Source organism: Vombatus ursinus, unplaced genomic scaffold (assembly GCF_900497805.2).
Source record: "Vombatus ursinus unplaced genomic scaffold, bare-nosed wombat genome assembly UNPS02009918.1, whole genome shotgun sequence".
Lineage (NCBI taxonomy): Eukaryota > Metazoa > Chordata > Mammalia > Diprotodontia > Vombatidae > Vombatus > Vombatus ursinus.
Genome location: NW_020949696.1, coordinates 365,400 through 388,935, shown reverse-complemented (window position 1 = coordinate 388,935; position 23,536 = coordinate 365,400). Strand labels below are relative to the sequence as shown.

The window sequence follows — 23,536 nt, the reverse complement described above, 5'->3', positions numbered from 1 at the left end:
CACACACACACACACACACACACACACACACACACACACACAGAAGCCAAGGAAACCAGGAACCCAAAAAGGTGGAGGGGAGGGGAGAGAGCATTCCAGGCATGGGGGATAGCCAGGGCAAAGGCATGAAGGTGGGAAATGAGTGTCATTTATGAGGAATAGCAAATAAATCAGTTTGGTTGGGTTATAGGATGCATGAAAAGGAGTAATTTGTAAAAGTCTGCAAAGGAAGGTTAGAACTAGGCTGTGGAAAGATTTTAATGCCATAGAAAGGAGTTTGTATTTCATCCTAGAAGAGATAGGGAAGCAAGGAAGCCTTCTCGAGCAGAAAACTAACATGGTTAAGACTGCTGTGTGGAGGATGGGCTGCAGAGGGTTGACGCTGGAGGCAAGGAGACCAACTTGGCGAGAGATGGGGGGAGAAACTGCCAGAGTCCAGGTAAAAGTCCAGCTCAGGGAGGGTGGCCACTGGTAAGGAAAGAAAGGCCTTCTAGGTGAAGGGTATATCATAGACTGGATGGAAAGTGTAGCTACATAAGGGGAACTGAAATGTGTATAGTTTAGATTGAAGCCAAAAGTCAGTTTTGAAGGAGGAGGTTAAAGCTGGAAAGACAAGTAGGATCTGAATCATGGAAGACTTTGAATGCCAAGGCTTAGGGGTTGAGATTTTCTTCCTGGAGCTACCGAAGTTGGGGAATGGTCAGGAGGCTGTTATAACCATCTAAGCAAGAGGTGATCAGGCCTAGACAAAGGTGAGCTCTGTGGGGATGAAGAGGATGGGATAAGAGAGAAACTGAGAAGGAGGCACCCACAGGACCTGACAAGTGGCTGGCTATGGGCGGTGAGGCCTTAGAAGAAGCAGAGGCTGCAGAGATTTTGAAGCTGAAGGATGGTGGAGTATGATGGTGCTTTGGCAGAAAATGGGGAAACTGGGAAGAGAGACAGGTTTGGGGGGAAGCTCAGAGATTCTTGGAGCTGGTGCTGGGGGCACCTAGGAGGTCATTGAGTCTGACCCCCTCATTTTATAGATGAGGAAACTGAGGCTAGGGCAGCTTTAGTGATTTACCTGAGGTCCCAAAGAGAGTCAGTGGCAGAGGCAGAGTTTAAAACCAGTGTTTTGCTTCAGAGCCAATGTACCCCCCCCCCCTGCCTTTGAGTGTGAGGGGGCTGACGCTCATTCAGGTGAGGATGTCCAACAGGCAGTTGGAAAATGGAGCCTGAAATTTGGGTGAGAGAGGTCAGGGCAAAAGATATAGACATGAGACTCACCTGAATCAATGGGAAAGTATGTTGGGGGTGGGAGGCTTGAGGCACTGGGATATCTCCATGAGGAAGACAGTATAGAGAAGGGTTTTTAATCTAGGGTCCCCAGACGGGGGGTGGGGCTTCTATGAACTTGAATGAGAAAATAATGACATTCTTATTTTCACTACCCCTAACTGAAATTTAGCATTTTCTTCAATTATTTGAAAATATTATTCTGAGAAGTCCATGGGCTTTACCAATTGTTGTTCTGTTGTTTCAGTCATGTCTGACTCTTTTCAACCCCATTTAGGTTTTTTGGGCAAAGATACTGGAGTAGTTTGCCATTTCCTTCTCCAGCTCATTTTACAAATGAGAAAACTGAAGCAAACAGGGTTAAGTGACTTGCCCAGGGTCCCACAGCTAGACCATAGCACAAAAAAAAAGTTAAGAACTCTGGGGTAGAGAGAAGAGGAGGTAGCGTGGGGCAGAGCCTTGCCACATTCCCATGTGGGGGGCTTGGTTGAGCCCCCAAAGTCTCCCATCCAAGAATCCTCCTCATGCAAGAGCTGTTAGTCATTTTTAATGGATACCAACCTGGGAAAGATCTGTTTCACGTGGGAAGTGAAATACCCTGATCCCTGGATGCCGAGAAATGGACTTCAGGGCTCTGGGACAGGGGGTGTTCTGGAATGGGGCATGTGGCCAGAGCCAGCAAGTAAGTACCCCATCACACAGGCCTCCCACCTCCTGACTGACTGCCTCAAGCCAATGGCTCCCCGATCTCTAGGCATCTTCCATCCATTAGCTTACTCATCCCACAGAGCGCACCCTAGGCCAGGCCTAATCACCTCTAACTTAGATGGTTATGACAGCCTCCTGACCATCTTCTCCACCTTAGCTAGTTCTCTATGACCTGCAGAAGAAAGTCCATCCCCTCAGCCTGGCATTCAAGGCTTTCTACAATTTGGCCACAACTTCCCCTGTTAGAGTAAAGAGCTGCTAGCCTTGGAGGCAGAACAACTTGGTTCCAATCTTACCTTAGCCACTTACCAGTTGTATGACCCTAAACAACTTCCTGAATCGCTCTGTGCCTCAATTTCTCATATACAAAATGAAGGGGGGGGTGGATGTGTTAGACTAGATATCTTTAAGAGCCTTCCCAGCTCTTAATCTAGGATGCTGTTTTTCTGGCTTCTTCCTTTTCCTTTAAAACATACTTTATTCAGGGTCAGCTAGGTGGTGCAGTGGATAGAGTACCAGCCCTGAAGTCAGGAGGACCTGAGTTCAAATCCGGCCTCAGACCAAACACTTGACATGTACTAGGTGTGTAACCTTGGGCAAGTCACTTAACCCTGATTGCCTCCCTAAAAAAAAAAACAAAAAAAAACAAACACACACACACACACACACACACACACACACACACACACACTGTTTATTCTCCAATCCGAACAGACACCTCAAAGTTTTTCAACACATTTTACATTTTCCCATCTCTACATGAAATTCTCTCTACCCAGAATGCCTCTCCAGGACTCATCTTCATACACCAATTTTCCTTTGTCTTTCTTGTGAGCACCTCAACTCCCTTCCACCCCCTGCCCTGCTCCAGACTCAGATTTCTGAACCTTTCACCCAGATTCCTGGAAAAAAGACATGCCTCCCAGGATCTCCTAATTCTAGAACCGCACAGGTGAAACATACAGGTTATATAGAACCTGTGTCCTGGCCCTGGCAGTACCAGTACCAACAGCTCACAGAGTCAGAACCTCCAAGCTGGAAGGAAGCTCAGACATCAGAAGTCAACATCTCCTCCAGCCCCCTCCAGCCCTCTCCCTTCCCAACAAGTGGGAGGCTGTCAGTTAAATGTGTGTCTCACCATTTCATTCCCTTACTCAATAAATTCTATTACCTCTAGGATTAAATACACAGCCCTCTGTTTGGCAATTAAAGTCCTTCCCAGTCTCCTCCAGGTGACCTTTCCAGCCTGTCTTACACGTAACTGCCTTGCGTAGACTTCATGGTTCAGCCAACTTGGCCTCGCTGCTGTTGCTCACACATTCCACTTCCCCTCTCTGTGCCTTTGTACAGGCTTGCCCTCCTGCCTACCTGGCACTCCCTCCTCTCCTCCACCTCTTAAAATTCCTAATTTCTGGGAGCAGCTAGGTGGCGCAGTAGATAGAGCACCGGCCCTGAAGTCAGGAGGACCTGAGTTCTCAAATCCGGCCTCCAACCAAACACATCACACTTACTAGCTGTGTGACACTGGGCAAGTCACTTACCCCCAATTGCCTTAAAAAAAATTCCTAATTTCTTTCAAAGCCCAGCTCAAATACCACTTCTTCCCTGAAGCCTTTCCTGATTGCCCTAGAACCCAGTGCTTCTTCCATACCACATCACCTTCTACTGATTTTGTATATACTTGTATGTGTATACATTTTCTTCCCTCATAGAATGTAACCTTCTTGAGGGCAGGTACTGTTTTACTTGCGTCATTATATCCTCACTGCCTAGTATAGCGCCTAGCACATAGTAGCCACCTAATAAGTGCTTATTGATTGTTTGAGTTATAAAATGGGAAAAATAATACTTTGGTCAATCTGCCTAGATTTATTAAGCACCTAACATGCAGGGGTCCTGTGCCAGGTAACAAAAGGGAAACACTTCCTGTTCTCAAAGAGTTTACAGTCTAGCTAGGGGACACAAATCCGGTGATAGGTAAATACTAAATAGATCAAAGGTAATCTGATTTGTCAGGAAGGAAAAAAGAAGGAAGGGAAGGAGGGGGAAAGAAATGAAAGAAAGAAGAAAAGGAAGGAGGGAGAGACAAAGGAAGGAAAGAAGGAAGGAAAGAGGGAAGGAAGGAGGGAAAGAGGGAGGGAAGTGGGAAAAAACAAAGGAAAGAAGAAAGTGATGGAGAGAGGAAGAAAGGAAGGGAGACTGGGAGGAAGGAAAGGAGGAAGGGAGAAAGGAAGGGAGGAACAAAGGAAGGAAGGAAGAAAGGAGGGAAAGAGGGAGGGAGGTGGGAAGAAATGGAGGAAAGAAGAAAGTGAGGGAGGGAGGAAGAAAGGAAGGGAGGCTGGGAGGGAGGGAGAAAGGGAGGAAAGAAGGAGGAGAGAGAGAAGGAGGAAAGAAAGAACAAAGGATGGAAGGAAGGAAAGAAAGAAGGAAAGGAGGGGTAGAAAGGTAGGGAAGAAGGAAGGAAGGGAAGGAGGAATGGAAGGATGGAGGGAGGGAAGGAGGAAGGAACTCCCTACTACACAGGGTCATTTGGGGCAAAATACTTCTAAAACCTTACAGATCTATTATTATTAACCTTGGTCCCTTGCAAGACAATCTGGGGAGGGGGGCTGTGGATCTAGCAAAAGAGCGGGGGAGGGTAGTAAGCTGGGGAGTAGATGGAAAAAGGGAAAATATTCAGCTCTCTACAATGTGTTAATTATGCTGAAGCTCTGAGCTCCCTCTGTCCCTCTGGGAGCCTTCTGCCCTGAACACATGGGCTCTTTCCCCCAGGAGAGACAGAAAGCAGGACAGGTCCTTTTGACGGGCCAGCTTGTCACAGATTCAAAAGGACTGACCCTTGGAAGGAGTGACCTCATGGGGCCCCCTGATTCTTGGCATAACCTCGAAAAAATATCGCTTTTTCCTCCAGGTCATGGCTAATCTCAGACAACAAGATAGGAATGGATGGAATCACAGAATCTTTGATTCTTAGAATCACAGAATTTAAAATTTCTAATCAGCATTAGAAAGGTCCATAAACTGGATGTTGTGAAATTATGATGGTCAAGCTTGACCCCAAAGAAGAAACATGAGAGGAGCTTCCCCGTCCCTTTGTCGAGATTGGGGTCCATGGGTATGGAATATTGAATACAACATTAGATTTTTCCCATGTGTTGATTGGTTTTTGCTGACTTTTCTCTCTTCTTTTTTATTTTTTAATTTTGTCAATAAGGGATGGCTCTCTGGGAGGGGGAGGGGAAGGCATATATGGGGAAACGGAGGCAATATGAAAACAAAAGATAACAATGAAAATAAATTTTAAAAAAAACAAAATATATTAATGAAAATCAACTTTTAAAATTTGGGTGATGTTTTTTGTTTTTACCTACATTTCCTCCTATAGGGAAAAAAACTTTTTTAAAAGACAAAAGGAAAAAAAAAGACCCAAAGGCATCCCTTATCCCAGTCCCCACATGACACATGAATCTCCCATGGTATCCCCAACAAGTCTCTGCCCCTTGGAGTGCCCTACCTCCTGAGAGAAGCCATTACACTGTGGGGCATCTCTGATTGCATTGAAATGAGATCTGCCTCCCTATAACTTCTCCCATTCATCTTGGGGCTGCCCTCTGGGTTCGCCCAGAGAGATCTACTCCCTGTGTCCTACAATATCTCTTCAGAGATGTGAAAGCAAAGGTTACTTCCCCACCCCCAAGTCTTCTCCTCGAGATGGCTAGAGAGCCTTAAGGAAGTGTCTCTTTAGGTTCCATACCCAGATGGTGATAAGGGCACTAGCGGAATTAAAAGAATAATGCCAGCCTACATTCATTTCAAATTTTACTACAAAGAACGTATAAAGGAACCATATCATTTGATCACTCCAATAAAACATTATTATCCGGATTTTACCAAGGAAGAAACTGAGGCACTGAAAGGGGGAAAAGTGATTTGCCCAAGGCACAAAACTGAAACAATATTGCAATCCTGGTCTCTGTATTCTACAGAGCTGCTTCTTACCCTCCAGCCCTCATTCCCTAGTCCAACGTGCTTTCTCCTGACCCCTGCATGCTGCTAAGCCCATGGGACCTTGTTGTCCAATGCCCTACATGCTCCAACCTCACACATTCCTACCCCCAGCTCTCATTCACCTCAGGCACCAGCAGGATAGGAGCCAACCTAGGTCAAAGCTGGGGACCATTCCACAAGAACCATTCCACAAAGGAGCAGACCCTTTGTCTCCACCTCTTCCCTGCTCCCAAGACCCCCATTTGTCCTAGGAACCATGAAGATTCTACGGTGTGTTATAGAGGAAGGGGTTTTAGAATGTAGAATAAAGGATATAAAAAAAAGAGTATCATAGCTGGGGGTTGGCAGAGCTTAGAAAATAGGGCATGGAATGTCAGAACAAAAAGGGCCCTTATAACATAGATCGTAGACTTTGAGCTGGAAGGAATCTGGGAGTCACTGAGTATAACTCCTCATTTTACCAATGGGGAAACTGAGGCACAAGGCAGTCAAATGACTTTCTCAAGGCCACACAGCTAGCATGTGGCAAATAGGAGATTTGAACCCATGTCACTGAATTCTAAATCTGGCACTTTTCACCATACCATGCTAATGTCAGAAATGGAAGAGAACAAAGAATGTCAAAACTGGGTAGGAGGGTGGGAAAATAGGCAGGGAGACACTTAGAATGTCAGGAAGAACCTTAGAACGTGGAATATCAGCTGGGAGGGTTCTTCGGACCCAGGATGTCAGAATTGGGAGAGCCCTTAGAACACCGAAGGTCAGAGCTGAGAAGGCCCTCAGACATCATCTAGTCATAGCACTGAAATTGTGGCCACATCCTCCATGCCCCCAGTACTAGTTAGTTCTAAGGAGAAAGGAGCTCATAGCATTTACAGTTAGAAAGGATTAGGAATAATTTAGTCACTCATTGTACTGAAGCAGAAACCAAGATGCAGGGAGAGGTTAAATAGCATGCCCAAGGTGGCCCAGTCAGGTCTTACCAGTGGAAGGCTTTGGCTGAAGGCCAAAGAAGAACTGGAGACAGAATAAGAATTAGACCGAAGACATCCTGGTTCCCAGGTCTTTCTCCATTGCCCCTCACTCACCCCAGTCCTCCCTGTCTCTACACTTCTCCCACCCCTAACAAATTAAATCCAGCCACCAACCCTGCCGCTTCCTCTAGTCTCCCACAATGAGATGAGCAGGGAAGTTCTGTAATTAGCAGAGTGTTACCTCCCTACAAATTAATCTACAAATTTAAATACCTGGAGATTGTTCTGCTGAGAGCCTGATGCAAGCAAGAGGCCCCCATCAGTGACAGGGGAGAACTGGGTTAGCTGGCAAACCCCTTTGGTGGTTCTGCAGGGACTATCCCGCTTCTGCTCCCATCTTGGCCTTCTGGGAAACAGATTAGGGAAGAGATTTGGAAGCCAGCCCCACTGTCGGAGGCCAGATGCTTTATTGGGGCTTTAGGATTTTATAACTGGACAGGACCTTAGCGATCATCTCTAATTCATCTTCCTCATTTTACAAATGGGGAAACTGAGACCCAGAGAGAGAAAAGGACTTGTTCAGGGCATTCTGCGAATGCATGGCACAACCTGGTCTGGAACCCAGTTCTCTTGACCCATGGGCTGTCTCTTTCTATATTGCCTCTTGCTGAGGTCACAGCTATATGGGAACTGTCCAACATTGGCCTTATTTTTCCTGGAAGTTCAGGTTGCCTTATTCCTTTTGCTCTCTGGCCTTATACTCCATCACATATGACCATTAGTAAGCCCCTGCCCTAAGGGGTCCCAGAAAGGTACTAGTCTCTGAAAGTAAAAGAACCCCAAGAGATCAAATGTGTCAGTCCCAGAACTGAGGCTAGATGCCTCTGTGCCTAATCTCAGTTTTGTCAGATTCCCCAAAGACTATTTCCAAAACTTCAGAAAAGCTTTCTCAAGCTTCTATACTGACCCAGGATACCCACTTCAGCTAAATTCTCTGAGCTTACAGGCTGTCCCCACGTCTTGGAACAAAATAAGTAAGCAATATAACTATATCGTAATAATGTAATAAATCCACAAGGATTTACTATATGCTAAGCATTGAAAACACACAAAGACAAAAATGAAACAAGATTCTGTCCTCACAAAGCTAATAGTCAATCAGAAGATGGCTAATTTTTCTTTGTTTTGTTCTGTGTTTGAGTCTTTTCAGGATTCTGGTCAGCCTGGTGAAGTGGAAAGAGGTGACAAAGAGCAAGGAAAACTCACCAGGAACACAGCTGGCATACACTGACAGAACTACCACCCAAGCAGCCCCTGCCCAAGCCAGGTCTGTTTCATTCGTAATTGACAAAGAAAGAAGAGTCAGTCCTTACTGGAGAATATAAGGATGACATTCTAAGGCTCCTACACTGATCTGCAATACTCATTTTTTTTTTGCTAAACCTTCTAGATTTCCTTTCCCCACCCCACCCCCAATTTTTACATCTCTGCCATTGCTGTATGTAATTATGGGTTAGAAAGGGAGGAGAGAGGTCTTCATCTAAACCAAGCTTGTCTACCATCACAACTCCCTCCCTAAACTCTAGACACCCTTCTGGGGGTGTCTCAATTCCTCCCACCCCGGTCTTCCCCTCCCCCAGCCCCAACTAAGACTCACCCCAGGCAGAGTCTTTTGTTCGTGCAGAGCAGTCTGGGCCTTGATGGCGGAATCCCTGGCACAGTAGGTGAGGAAAGCGCACCCTGAGGAGGGGAGAAAGAAATGGAAATCAGGTGTTAGAGATACGTGATTTTTTTTCCTTCCAGGTGTGCTGGAGCTACCTTCAATGGTTCACAAAGATGGGTAAATTTTCAGAGTGAGCATTTATTCCTTGGAAATCAGCAAACCTTACAACAGATCAGGGCTTGGTCTAACCTCTTGTGGATTGTCTAAACTTAAGAAAACAATGGCAGACGTGTAAATAAGGAGGATTGAATTTAAAAATATGTCTAGTGTATATTTTTCCTGGAGAGCCAGTTGTTAAACATTTACTAGCCCACTACTGCTTTCTTCCACATTCTCTGTTGCCCACTCCTGAGCCCCACTCTTGGGACATGTATTTTCTTGGTTCTCTTCATCAGGCTCAGCTGTTCTATCCTAGGCAGGGAAAGATGTTCATTCTCCACCCAATCCCATCCTTTAGTTGTTTGTTAATTATCTGGAATGGAGGGAAGGGCTTGGGATGAGATTTACTCTGGCTGGGCAGGAAGAAGAGGAGGCAGGAGGCAGGGGGAGTCATTAGGAGAACAGTCATGGATAAAAGCCCACAGAGGAAGGACCTGTCAAAATGGGGGTGGGTGGGGGGTTGTGGGTGGGAGGTGGGAGTGGAAGGAGGGCAGAGGAAGTAATTACTATAGTATAATTTGGGGAGGATGAGTCCTAAAGCACCCAGCTTCAAGGAGACTGTTTGAAAATGTGTGGAGGGATCTTAAAGGGACCCTAGGGAGCTTAGATTTAGAGCTGAAAGGGATCTTGGCACTCATCTGCCTCTCACTTGACAGATGAGGAAACTGAGGCCTAGAGAGACGATTATTTGTCCAAGGTCACAAAGCCAGTACAGTGGAAGAGCCATAATTTGAACCCAGCTTCTCTAATTCATCTTTATCTCACTGCTTCATTCAAGCACAGACAATGTCAGGACTGGAAGGAACCCTAGAGATTAATCCCACCCCCAAGTTTATATGACCCTAAGGGTGGGTGTTTCCGGGGTCTCTACTCCCTTGATAATCTCATTCACTCTACAATTCCAAACATTGTACTTCCAGACATGACTCTCAAATCCGCATCTAACGTCCCTCCTGAGCTCCAGTCCCAGATCTCCAAATGCCCTTGAGATACCTCTACCTAGGTGGGCAGTCAACGCCCTAAGCCCAATTCTTCAGACTGGACTCATCCTCTACCCCTCTATCTCTCTATTTCTTCTGATGGTCTCATGGCAAGACTTCTCCCCATACCCCTCCACCGAAATACAAACCAGTTGCCAAGTCTTATTAATCCTAATTCCAAAGTTATTTCTCAAATGGGTACTCTCCTTTCCACTCCCACTACAAATATCTCAATTTAGGCCCTCCTTACATCTTGACTGGACAATTTAAATAACCTCCAGACTAAGACTACCTGTCTTCAATCTCTTCCTGCTTCCTTCCACCCTTCATTCTTTTTTTTTAATTTAATTTTATTTTTTTCCACCCTTCATTCTGCTGCCAAAGTAGACTGCCCGATGCACCAATCTGATCAGGTCACTACCCTAGTTAATAACCTTCATTGGGTCTCCAGTGCCTTCCAGATAAAATACAAGTGCCTCGGGCTGGCATCTAAAGTCTTCATTTATCTGGCTTTGACTTCTCTTTCCAGTTTTATTGCTCCCTTTCTGCCTTCGTGTACTTTGAACTTGCAATGCAAACTGGGCCACTCAAAATTCCCCAATATAATGATGTCATTTTTTAACCTTTCCTATGATTTTATTATATTCTAACTTATCGGGATTTGTATTTCTCAACCTTCTACAGATTGTAAGTGCCTTGAGGGCAGGGACAATATTGTTTTTCATCTTCGTATCCTCAACACCACGCACAATACCCTATACATAGAAATGTTTAATAAATAATTGTTGAATTACATTAAAGTCAGAGTAAGAAGGCCCTTAGAACATAAAATGGAACCTCTGAGCTGGAAGAGCCATTAAAACATGGAACATATTGGGTGAAATCTAGGGTTAAATGTAAAGTCATACACTTGGGTTCAAAAAGTCAACTTACAAGTACAAGATGGCAGAAGTACGATTACACAGAGGTTTGCCTGGAAAAAAGATTTGGGTATGTTCATGGACTGCAAATTCAATATGAGTCAACCCTGTGACATGTACGTTTAGCCTAGAGAAGAAAAGAAGATGGTGGGCATAAGAGCTATGCTCAAGTATTTGAAGGGCTGGTATATGGAAGAGGAATTAGGTTCATTTTGGTTGGCCCTGAGAGCTGGAGTAATCTATGACTGATAAATTCAGGCCTTACAAGCATTATTATAGAGGTATAGACTTCAACTTGATAAAAGGAAGAAATTTAATCATCAAGGTAGCCCAGTGGAGAGAATGAGTAGCAGGCCTGGAGTCAGGAAGACCTAAGTTCAAATCCAACCTCAGATACTTACTAGCTATGGGACCCTGGACAAGTCACTTAGCCTTTGTCTGCCTCAGTTTCCTCAACTGTAGTAGCACTTACCTCTCAGAGTTGTTGTGAGGATAAAATGAGATAATAATTGGTGCTTAGCACAGTGCCTGGCACATAGTAGTTGCTATATGAATGTTAGCTTTTGTTATAAAGAACTCCCAAACAATGACAGGTGTCCTGAAGTAGAACAAGAACTCTTGTGAGGTAGTAGGGTCTCCTTCCCTGGAGGTCTCCAAGCAAAGGCTGGAGGACCCTTTGTTCTGTATGTTGGAGGGGTGAGGCAGGGATTCTTGACCAGGTATGGGCTGGACTTGGTGGCATTTAAGTAATCTTCTATCTCTGAGATTCTTTTTCTGTGGATGTCAGAGCTGGGAGGGCCTTTAGAAAAGAAAATGTCAGAGCTAGGAGGACCCTTAGAACACAGGATGTCAGAGCTGGGAGGGTCCTTAGAACCCAGGATGTCAGAGCTGGGAGGGCCCTTAGAACATAGTATCAGAGCTGGGAAGGTCCGTAGAACATGAATCCAGAATGTTGGAACTGGAGGAGACATCAGACTGTAAAACAGCAGACCTTCTATTGGGACGTGCCCTTGCCCATTGGAGCTTTGATAAACCTTAGAGAGATCATGTAATCTAGCTCCCTCCCTGGACAGATGTTCAAATTTAGGGTGGGGTAACTTCATCACCTCTTATCTTCATCCTCTACGTCATTTCCCAGTGTCCTACTCTGATCAGACTAATTCTCTATGAAACAAACAAAAACAAAACCTTCCATGATTCCCCGTTGCTCTCCCAGTTTTAAAAAAAAAAAATCTCCTTGCTCCCATCCCTACTGCACTCCAGCATTCACCGAAATCTTGATCCAACCTGGGCGTATAATTGTATCTCCTACCCTTCACATAATCTATGTTCCAACTAAACTGAACAGCTCTCTAACCTCCCCACCTTGTCCTCTGCAATCTGGATGCCTATGCCCCAGACTGATCCCCTCCCTGTTCCCATATGGAGATATTACTCTACCACCACAGCCTGAACCCTGACACCCCCTATGTGAAATATGCTGCTGGTCACAAAGAAGAAGGTGAGAAAATTCAGAGCAGCCTATTCCCACTGCTGGAGACAGCAGGTGGACGAAGCCCTCTTTCCAGAGGGGGTGATTCAGGGGTATCATCTTTGTACACAAAAGATAACACGTGCACTTGTAATAATAATGACAATAGCTGACATTTCTATTATACTGTGCAGTTACACCAGACTCTCGCATCCGTTATTTCATCGGATTTATCCTCTATGTGGTTGCCAAAGCGATTTTCCTAACAGATCCGTCTGACCGTACCACCCCACTACTCAACAATCTCTGGCCACTCCATATACACGTGCACATCCACATCCACATCCACATGCACATGCACATACATATGTGATGTGTGTATATATATGATGTGTATATGTATGTATGTGTACATATACACACATATCTACATATGTGTATATACACACATACACACACACATATTTAATCAACTAAAAACACTGTTGTTTGGCTGGAAAATTCCCCCCAACCTGCCCCCATCCTACCTTTCCAGATTTAATTACACATTTCTCTCCTTCACACACTCTGTGGTCCAGGCAAACTGGCTTTTTTGCTGCTCAACTCCTGCTCTCTCTTCTCGCCTCCATCCCTTAGAATTCCCAGTTCCCTTTGATATTTAAGCTCAAGTGCCACCTTCTATGTGAGGCCCCTCCTGGTGTCCCCAACTGTTAGTCCCTTCCCCTACAAGGTCACCCTTTCTATATATTTTGTATATTCCCATATATGTGCTTTATCTATCCCTAGATATGCGTATGTTGTCTCCCTCTTTAGAATAGAAGCTCTTTGAGGGCAGAATGATGTCATTCTGTCTTGGTCCCTCAGCACAATGCCTGGCCCATTTTAGGCACTTATAAGCATTTATTTAGTTGGTTGGATTGATCTTTCCAACACCTCCACAAGGGAGGCAGGGCAGGGCTTATCTTCCTCATTTTACAGATGAGGAAACTGAGACTCTGAGAAATTGAGTGACTTTTCCAAGGTCAACCCGTTAATTAACAAAGGGAATGTGGAGTAAATCCTAAAGTGTCTGAGGCTCATCACAGCCCTGACTTTCATTTCGGAGCCCAAGCCTTTTCAACCCATTGGCAGGATCTCCAAACTTTGTATTCCCAGATGATACTGTTCCAGCCAGAGGTGCTTCCAGAGTTGAGCCAGGTGTGTGGAAAAACAGATTGACCTTTGTTGTTAGTCACATCAGGGCTCCTTGTGGGAGGCTGGAGGGCCTGGAACTCTCCAGGACTTTGAGACCAAGGGGACTTTAATATCAACAATGAATAGATCGTCTTAAGCCATTTACAATCCAATCTTGGCTCTGATAATTTGATCTGTAGGAAGAGGAGAGGAGTGCAATCTATGCACAGCAGCCCTTTGATAATTTAACAGGCTCCAAAAATATGGAAATCCCTGGCTGTCAGAGGATGGAGGCTGCCTGCCAAGGGCTAGCAAGGGCCAACTCCATCCAGGGGCCAATTCTCTTCAGTCAATGTTGCTGCTCTCCCCCGCCTGCCATCCCAGCCCAGCCCAGCCCCACCCCCCATACCAATATCAGTCTCCAGTACTAGTTATGCTGAAGATCAGTGGGGAAAGAAGGAGGGAGAAAGAAAGTAAAGGACTAGTGACGAGTCCGGAATCTGTCCAGTGGGCTGGCCTCAAGAGCAAGCTCAACTAACTTGGCAGAAATTACAACTGGCTTTAGATATTCATTTTGGGTCCAAATTTCTCTTAGAATCAGTGTTGGAAGGGACCCAAGATATAATCTGAACCTTGGTTTCCCCATCTGTAAAATGAGAGAGTTGGATAAGAAAATCTCTAAGCTTTCCTCCACTTCTAAATCCTGTGATTCTATGTTCTATGTTGAAAATCCTTTCTAGCTCTGACATTCTGTGTTCCATGTTCTCAGGTCCCTTCTGGCAGGGTCACAAATCAGAATCTTCTTTGTTAGAGGGTGGTCAGGGGATAAAAGGAATCTAAACAACCCTCCAAGCTTTTCTAGAGGTAACTCTAACTCAACAAGACTTCTTATTTGAATTGTCTAAAAGAAATAGACTAAATTTGGTCTTTCTCTTTATTATTTTTCCTTTGAGCATAAAGTCATGCCCTGCTCAGTCATTTGGCCCTGAGGCACCAAAATGAAACTAAAGTCTACTAAGAGACAGGCTGTCTCCATAGGAGTAAGTACGGCATAACAGAAAGGGACCTGACCCAGCCTCGAAAGAGACCTGGATTGGAGTCACTGGCCCTGCCCCCTCCCTTTGACTCCATGTGAACCTGGGCAAAATGTGGCCCCTCACTGGGTCTCCGCTTCTTCATCTTTGGAATGAGGGGGCAGGACTGCATATAAAACCAGGGTTCATTTTTCCTTTCAGTTCTGACATTCTGTGTTCTAAGGGCCCTCCCAGCCCTGACATCCCGTATTCTAAGGGCCCTCCTAGCCCTGACATCTTGTGTTCTAAGGGCCCTCCAGTTCTGATTTTCTGCATTCTTTGTTCTAAGGTTCCCTTCAGCTCCAACAGTCTAGTGGAATTGCATGGTCCTAAAGTTTAAACCCAGCCTCAACCCAGTTCTTGAACTTGGTCCTGCTCCAGACTGAATATTGAACCCAGACAATCTCAACCTTGATCCCGGTCCCAGCCTTAGCCCTACTGCCCACCAGACATGTCATATACATGTCCTCTTGCTCACAAGAGGAAGCCAGGTAAGAAAGTGTGGATGAAGACACAGCTCAAAGCATGATGGTTCCTGACTGTAATCAGGATGCTTCCTCTATGCGTCTGAAGAACACCATTTGGACAGACCGCCCACTTAACAGATGGTAACAATTCTTTCGCTGCTCCCATGCCTGTCCCACTTGGCTGACTCCCACCAGCTAAGCAGGGTCAGACTAGTTTTGACTCTAAATAGGAAGCCTTCCCTCCCTTGTCTTCCAACCCTTCCCCCTACTACCTCTTCCCCAGCTAGAGGTGAGGATCAGAGATGGTGGATGGTAAGAAAAGCCAAGCCCAGAAGAAGAAATCATGATAACACTTCAACCTAAAAATGATGAGGAAAAGGCAGTGCTGTCTCAGGTGACACATGCAAATGTCCCTCAATCATATGCAAATCTATGCACGGTCTTGTCCCCTGTACTCACTTCCTATACCTTAAATGAGGTCCTTGGAGAAACCCTCATGGATGTTCCAGTCCTTAGCAGGGGGGAGGATGGGCCAAGGATGGGGAGGCATGGGCTTGTCCTCCATCTTAAAAGGCCTTCTCTTCAGGGTCCCCTGGAGTACTGCTTTCAAACTGAATCTCTGGGCAGACCCATCCTCTTCTGGGGTTCCCAGAAAGGCAACCTCTTTGGGATGAATGGGGCCTCTTGGCCTCCCTCTATCCCTGGAGACCTCAACAAATGTCTGCAGCCTGAAACTAATAGGGCATTTTTGGTGCCTCCTTGATGACCTCACCGCAGCCAACCAGTAGTCAAGTGCCTTTCATCCTAGCAGTCCCCTACTTGCCACTCTGATGGCCACTACCCTCATTCAGACTTTATCGCCTCTTGCCTGGACTAACAAAGCCTCCCCAGATAAGCTCTCTGCTTCTGGTATCTCCCTCTCTATTCCAGTAGGTAGAGTGATGCGAGGGAAAGAATGATTGATTTTGGAGTCAGAAGACTCAGGTTCAGTCCCAGCCCTTCCATTTCCTACCTGTGTGGACCAGTTACTTAACCTGTCCATGCCTCAGTCTCCTTATATGTAAAATGAGGAGGGGATGCCCTTCAGGCTCTAAATCTATGATCCCATGAACCCTCCTTCACAGGCCAACAGAACCATCTTCCTAAAACCCAACTCCGATTATGGCCCTCCCCAAATCTGATACCTTTTATGGCTCCCCAGTACCCATAGGAGAAGGGGTAGAATCTTCAGCCTAGCATTCAAGGTCCCCAACAGTCTGACTTTAGTCTGCCTTTGCAGACTTATCTCCCCTTCCCATATGATATGTTGCAAACAAACTGCTATCCTTAAATGTGTTCCATATTTTGCTCCCTACTAGAATGTAGGTCTGCCATCTTTTCCTTTGAAATTCTCCCCGATTTACATGTCTTGGCTTAGGTGTTTCTTACTCTGTGAAAACTTTCCTGATCTCGCCAGCAGGAAGTTTATTGAGCTTTGTATGTCTTTGTGGACCTCAGCACATCCTGCTTTGTTATTTTTGTGGAAGTCTCCACCTCCCTAGTAGACAGTGAGCTCCATGAGGGCATCTCTTACTCATCTCTCTCCTCCTACAGGAAGCCCATCACAGGAACCTGCAATATGGCTATAAGTACTTAATAAATGCTTATTCAACAAAATTAATATCTATTAAGTGCTTGTATAGCACTATAGTAGGCACTTGAACTGTTGAATAAGTGAATGAAGAAAAGAATGAATAAAGAAAAAGAAGACACAACCTCCTACCCAGAGCTGGGAGGGCCCCTAGAACACAGAATGTCAGAGCTAGAAGGGCCCTTAGAACACAGGGTGTCAGAGCTGGGAGGGTCCTTAAATGCAAAAGGTCAGATCTAGAAGGGAATCTTAGAATCTAACCTATCAGGACTGGAAGAGCCCTTTAAAACACTGAAGGTAAGAGGTGGGAGGGCCTTTAGGACACAATGTCAAAGTCTGGAGGGTCCTTAGAACATAAAGTATCAGAGCTGATAGGGCTCTTAGAACACAGGATGTCAGAGCTAGGAGGACCCTTAGGACACAGAATGTCAGAGCTGGGATGGCCCATGAAGGAAACAGGACCAAAGGTAAAGGGAAACCAAAGCTCAGGGAGACAGAATCTCCTGCTCCCAACCCAGCAGGCAGAGTGGCCCAAGGCTCACAAAGTGAGGCCACCCAGACACACAATTCCCAGGCTAGAGGCTAGTCAGGGAACTCCAGTGGGACAAAAGCCTAGGTCCCTGACTCTCCACTCATCCCTCTCTGCCTACGGAACTGCATTGACTTTTTTTTTGGCAAGGCAATTGGGGTTAAGTGACTTGCCCAGAGTCACACAACTAGTAAATGTTATGTGCCTGAGGCTGGATTTGAACTCAGGTCCTCCTGACTCCAAGGCCAGTGCTCTACCCACTGCACCACTGAGCTGCCCCTGCATTGACTTTAAAGAGTAAATCAAAGGACCTCTAAATATTTGCTGTGGTGAGGGGCCATGGGACAGAGGGGGCACTCCCAGACATCAGCCCAACTGGGATAGTTGCCCAGGATCAAGTATTCAATAGAATTCAATTCAATCCAGCATATACTGAATGCCCTCTCCATTCAAGGCTCTTAGAGTGGAAAGACTTGGGTTCCAGTCCTCTCAACCTGAGTTTCTTCCTCTCTAAAGAAAGGGGGTTGGACCAGATGGGCTGGAAAGTCCTTCCTAGCTCCAAATCTTATAATTATCTTATAAGCTGTAAAAGGGGGATATTAACATTTCTCAACCTCCTCAAAAGATTGCTATGAAGATCAAAGTGGTCTGTAGTTGTAAAGTACAATCCATAAGCTGAATCACTGTGTAAATTTCAAGAACTAAATAAATACTATTGTTATTCAACCAGGCAAACAATCAACAAGTATTTATTAAGTGCCTGTGATGAGCCAGACACTGAGGATTTGACAAAAATGAAACAAACAGTCTCTGCCCACAATGAACTTAGAGTCTCTCAAAGAGAGACAACATGAACATATAGAGATATGCCCCAAAATGGGCATAAGATAATTTGGGTCAAAATGAGAAGGGGAGGGAGGAAGGAACAAGTATTTTTTAAATGCCTACTATGAGCAGGCACCATGATGACTGCTTGGTGAGGAAAGGTCTTATTGTAAAAGGTGACCTTTGAACTGAGCCTTGGAGGGATTCTTCACAAGGGAAGCTTTTTTTTTTTTTGCTTGTGCAAAAGCAGGAAGAGGAGTGATGAAGGATCATGTGACAGGGTCAGGAAAAAGGCCAGTTTGACTGAACCATCATGTATGTATGAAGGAGAGTAATGTATACAAGGAGGCAGCTAGGTGGCAAAGTGAATAGAGCACAGGCCCTGGAGTCAGGAAAATCTGAGTTCAAATTCGGCCTCAGAAACTTACTAGCTAGGTGACCCTGGGCAAGTCATTTCACCCTGTTTGCCTCAGTTTCCTCACCTGTCAAATGAGCTGGAGAAGGAAATGGCAAACCACTCCAGTATCTCCACCAAGAAAACTCCAAATGGAGTCATGGAGAGTAAGACATGACTGAAATGACTGAACAAAATGTGTAATAAGATTGCCAAGGCAAGATGGGGCCAAGTAGCGAAGGGCTTTAAATGCCAAACAATGGAGCTTATATTTGGTACTGCAGGTAACAGAGAGCCGCTAGCATTTATTATCATTATTATCAATCATGCCCAGTCACTCCAGCTAATCCCAGGGACTTAAGTCACCTGGGATGCAGTGAGATCTTCATACAGCCTGGATTTTTCATACCTCCTCTCCTCCCAACAACTCCTCAATTAAGGCTGAACAGGACCCTGGAGGGTCCCTGGTCCAACCATCTGCCAAATGCCGTGATCCTTTCTACATTATTCCTGGCAGAGGGTCATCCAGCTTTGTGATTAAAAACATCTAGGGACAGGGAGCTCTGTCCTCTCCAGACTCTGGCTGTTGTGACAGTCATCTTTATATCAAATTCAACCTGACTTCTCATAATTTCCTCTATCCCCACCTGTCCACCTTAGAGTGGATTCCTGTAGCAGGGTCTCTGACCTGCCTCCCCAATAGGCTCTCCCATCGCAAGTGTCTGTATGTTCACGAGCAGGTGGGGAAGTATGGATGGTTTAATGCAGCCCCTCCCTTTTACCAGAGGAACTACTTATTCCATACTCCCACCCACACCTACACACACATACACACACCCATAGACATCCACAAATATACACACTGCACCCACCTGTACATGCTAACCTACTCACTCCCCTACCCACACACAGGTACACATGCACACATGTGTACAGACACGCGCGCGCACACACACACACACACACACACACACACACACACACTAGTCACAGAGGCACTGAGGCTGTACATTTTATCCTCCTGGTGATCCTTGGCTTTCTGGGGACTTATTCCTCCCATGCCCCTTTCAAACACCACCTCCTCTAAGACTTTCTGATCATCTGAGCTGAAAGTGAGATATCCATCTTGTCTGAGCATCTTGTCTGAAACTGTCCTATTGAGTTCTTTTCTTGATCTCTCTTAATTGGTACATCTGTCTTTTCTCTCCTACTGGGCTAGAAATTGAAGAGGGGGGGACTAGCATTTATTAAGTACTTACTATGCACCAGGAGCTTTTTTTATAAATATCTCATTTGTTCCTCACAACAGTCCTTGGAAGTAGGTGCCATTATTTCCCCATTTTGCAGATAGGGAAACTGAGGCAGCAGTTAAGTGACTTGCCCAGGATGACACAGCTAGTAAGTGTCTGAGGCTGAATTGAAATCAACTCTTCTTGACTCCAGGCCCACTGCTCTTCCATTGAACCACCTAATTGCTCCAACCTTCATGAGGGCTAGGTCTAGGGACGCAGTCAGCTAGAAGTGACGTTAGAACACAGAATTTCACAGCTGGAAGAGACCTAAGACTATAAAGTGTCAAAGCTGGGAGGGACCTTAGAATGTAGCACTCAATTTAGATCAGCAAGCCCATTTAGGCACCTCCTCTGAGCCGGGCGCTGTCCTAGGTGCTAGGGATAGAGAGACAAAATGAGACAGTACCTGCCTTCAGTCAGCTTACCATACACTGGAGAAGTACGGCGTGTACACAGATAAGTGAATACAAAATGAAAAATAAATACAGAGTAACTTCTGGAGATGGGACAGTACCAACTCAGGGGAACTGAAAAAGGGCTCATGTCAGAATTGGGAGGGTCCTTAAAATACAGAGTGTCAGAGCTGGGAGAGACTTCTTAGGACACAGAACATAGAAAGCTAGGGCTGGAAGTTCACTTACAGTAACACCCTCATTTTACAGGGCAAGTCACTTCTGCTGAGTCTCTGTTTTCCCACCTGTAAAATGGGGGTGATAATTCCTGCCCTGTCTACCTTACAGAGGACATTGTAAAAATCAAATGAAGATCTGAACGAAAAAGGGCTTTGTGAAATGCATGTGAAAGACGACCACAGGAGATGCTCAATCAAATGAGATGATTGACTGATATCAAACCCAGAGCTTCTTGGGGCTCAGACCACTGCTGCTCCCTTCTCCCCTGGGAAAGAACGAACAGACCAGGTTCCTTGGGTACCGCACCCTTGTGCTGCCCGTGTCTAATCCAACAATCCTGCCCTGAAGTAAAGAGAATCGGTCTTCTCTCTCCTCGCTTGGTCTGACTGTGTCCCCCAGCCCGGGGTTTAAGCTGATCAGCTTTCACCTGGCATAATACCCTGTAAGTCTCATTCCCCTCTCCATCCCCTTGCTTTGCCTCTCCCACCCCCCTCCCCCCTTTCCTGTCTCCACACTTCCCTCCCTCCTCTCCCTCTGGATTCCACGTCAGGCTCTCTCTAAATCTCATGCTTCAGAGCTTCCTCTCTTTACCTCTCATCCCTCTTAAAACCCACTGGGGAGGACACCCAGCCCAGACCCTGAGAGGTGCTGCTATCCCTCCAAATCCTGGGGTGCTGGCCAGTAGTCTATCTCTCCCCCATCTCTGATCACCACTTTCTTCCTTCCCGCCCTCAAAATAGCCCTTTTAAGACAAATATTACCATTAATATGCAAATGTATATACGATTAACATAAATAGAAAAAAACGGCATTGTGAATAATATCAGGGGAACTGGAGTAACACGAGCCACTACAGAGGGTGTTGGAGCATTAATATTCATCTGCTAATATGAATATATAAACCACTTCATAATAATATTGACATTAAAGCATTAACATTCATAGGAAAATTAACGACGCCCACCAGATGCGCCAAATTTGCCAGGCCCTGGACCCAAGAGGGAGATAAGAATAGGGTGCTGGGTCCTGGGAAGCAGGATGGGGGAGGGGAAAGAAAATTTCCCAAACATCACTGGGTGGCTAGGGGCCAGAGGGGCAGAAGAATCATAGGAATGACTGGAAAATAAATGGGATGGGGGAGGCAGGGAGTGAAATCTCCCCCTCCCCAAATTCTATACTTGCACTCATAAGCATCCTTCCCTGGAAAGAAAATTGATAACCAAAAACAGCCGCCCCACATGCCTCCTCTCTGTCTCCCTGCCTCTCTTTCTCTGTCTCTCTTTGTCTCTTTCTGTCTCTTTCTGTCTCTCTGTCTCTGTCTCTCTCCACAAATACGTATCTATACACAGAGCATGCACACACACACACACACACACACACACACACACACACATACATACACACACACACACCAAAAAAAAGAAAAACAAAAACCAAAAAACAACTCAGAGCAGAGGTTAGGGGAGACGATATTTTTTTTTTGCTATAATATCCTGTGTTTCCAAATGAGTTTTGTTACAAGGAGCTCACCCAGGTAATGCCAACACTGGCCTTCTCATCTCCATACAGGCTAGTGACAGGTTTCTGTCTCTGTCTGGAGCTTGACCTCAACCTACAAATGCAGACTATATTTAACGGAATGTTTGTAATGAAATGAGTGTTTTATTCATGGGTTCCCCTCCCCCTCCCATGCCCTTCTGGTTCCCAGCCCCCACCATGCCACACCGATCTATTTTAGAGGCCCAGCATTGTCAGATGGTAACAGGTTTGTTCTGAGAGTGGCGGTATACACACACACACACACACACACACACACACACACAGAGCAGTTTTATTCCGAGTGCTCAACTCAGGGAGCGATCGTATCCATCAACAACACCAGTTTTCGTGGGAATGATACTTATTCCCTCACCCTCTCCTAGGGGGCTCTGGAGAGGTCTGGTCCCACCCTCCAACCACATACACATACACACCCTAATCTCCCCAGCTTTCAGCACCTAGCCCTGTCCAGACATTTCCACCCAAACCTAAACAGCTGCAGGTGTGACAAAAAGTCAGGGGTGGGAAGTACTGAGTTCCAGGTCCACCTGTGCCACTGAGTCACTGAGTGACCTCCATCAAGACCCTTTTCCTCCATAGGACTCAGTTTCCCCTGCTACAAAATGACGGAAATAATCCCTGCTCTTACTGGCCTCACAGGGTGATTCTGAGACCCAAATAAGATACAGGGCTTGCAAAGTAGTCTTCTTCTGATTGTCCCAATCAAATGTCCATTGATCCCCTCTTTGGCCAGCAACTAGAGAGCATCATTCTCTCCTTGCCTTCAACTCAGCCTCACTTGAAACACACACACAGCTCTCCATTAATTTGCTGCCTCCTTTCCTAGAATCACATAATGTAGAATGTCGATTGGGGAGGGACCTAGAACATAGAATGTTAGAACTGGAAGGGCCCTTAGAACAGAGAATGTCATAGCTGAGAAGGGCCCTTAGAACATAGGATTTTGGAACTGGAATGGACATTAGGGGTCATGTAGTCCAAATCCTCATTTTTCAGATGGGGAAATTGAGGTCCCAAATGCAAAGTGACTCACCCAGGGTTACAAATTCATCAGTGTCTGAATTGACTCTTGGCACAAGGTTCTGTCTATCAGGAACCCCACATTTTCTACTCCCCTCCCTTCCCTCTCCTGGATGCCTTCAACCAAACCTGTACTTAAGCATAGAGCACATTATCCCAGGACCTGAACTGGTGTGTAGGTGACACCTTGTCAATTGGCCCCTCTCACCACTTCCTCCAGCACTGCAGCAAGCCATGGTAACTCAAGCCCACCTCTCAGGGAAATTCTGAGACCAAGGTGTAAGGCCAAGATACAGAGAGGGGTTTAAAGGGGGGAAACCTGCCTATGAACTCCTCTGGGGCTCCAGCAGTTAGTCATATCTTGGTGCTCTACCTTCTCCCCTTATGTCACCACTGGGGCATGGCACTTGTCCAAATAGGGGTACTTAGATTGGGTGCCCCAGAGATTCTATGAGTCAGAACAGCCTGTAAGACAGAGGAGAAAGTGGGTGATACCCCTTGCATTTGGGGCATACTGAATACTTCCTTAATTCCATCTCCCTGGGTCCAGGAAGTCATTATTCATGGTAGACAAGTCCATGATTCTGCCTCCCCCAGTGTTAGGACTCTCCTCTCCCTGCCATGATGATGAAGACTGATCTCAATAGCAGAGTAACATAGAATTAGAGAAGCATGTGTGTGTGTGTGTGTGTGTGTGTGTGTGTGTGTGTGTGTGTGTGT

General features: G+C 45.8%; 1 protein-coding gene across 9 annotated transcripts in view; it reads right to left on the bottom strand.

The window, feature by feature from the left end:
• The window catches only part of CELF5 (CUGBP Elav-like family member 5), a 72,849-nt gene that overhangs the window by 46,623 nt on the left and 2,690 nt on the right, over window positions 1-23,536 (bottom strand). For all 9 annotated transcript variants that reach the window (XM_027853109.1, XM_027853108.1, XM_027853116.1 and 6 more), the window contains exon 2: window positions 8,626-8,708. In XM_027853109.1, the coding sequence (XP_027708910.1) occupies window positions 8,626-8,708 (83 nt within the window). The remainder of the gene's footprint in view (window positions 1-8,625; window positions 8,709-23,536) is intronic.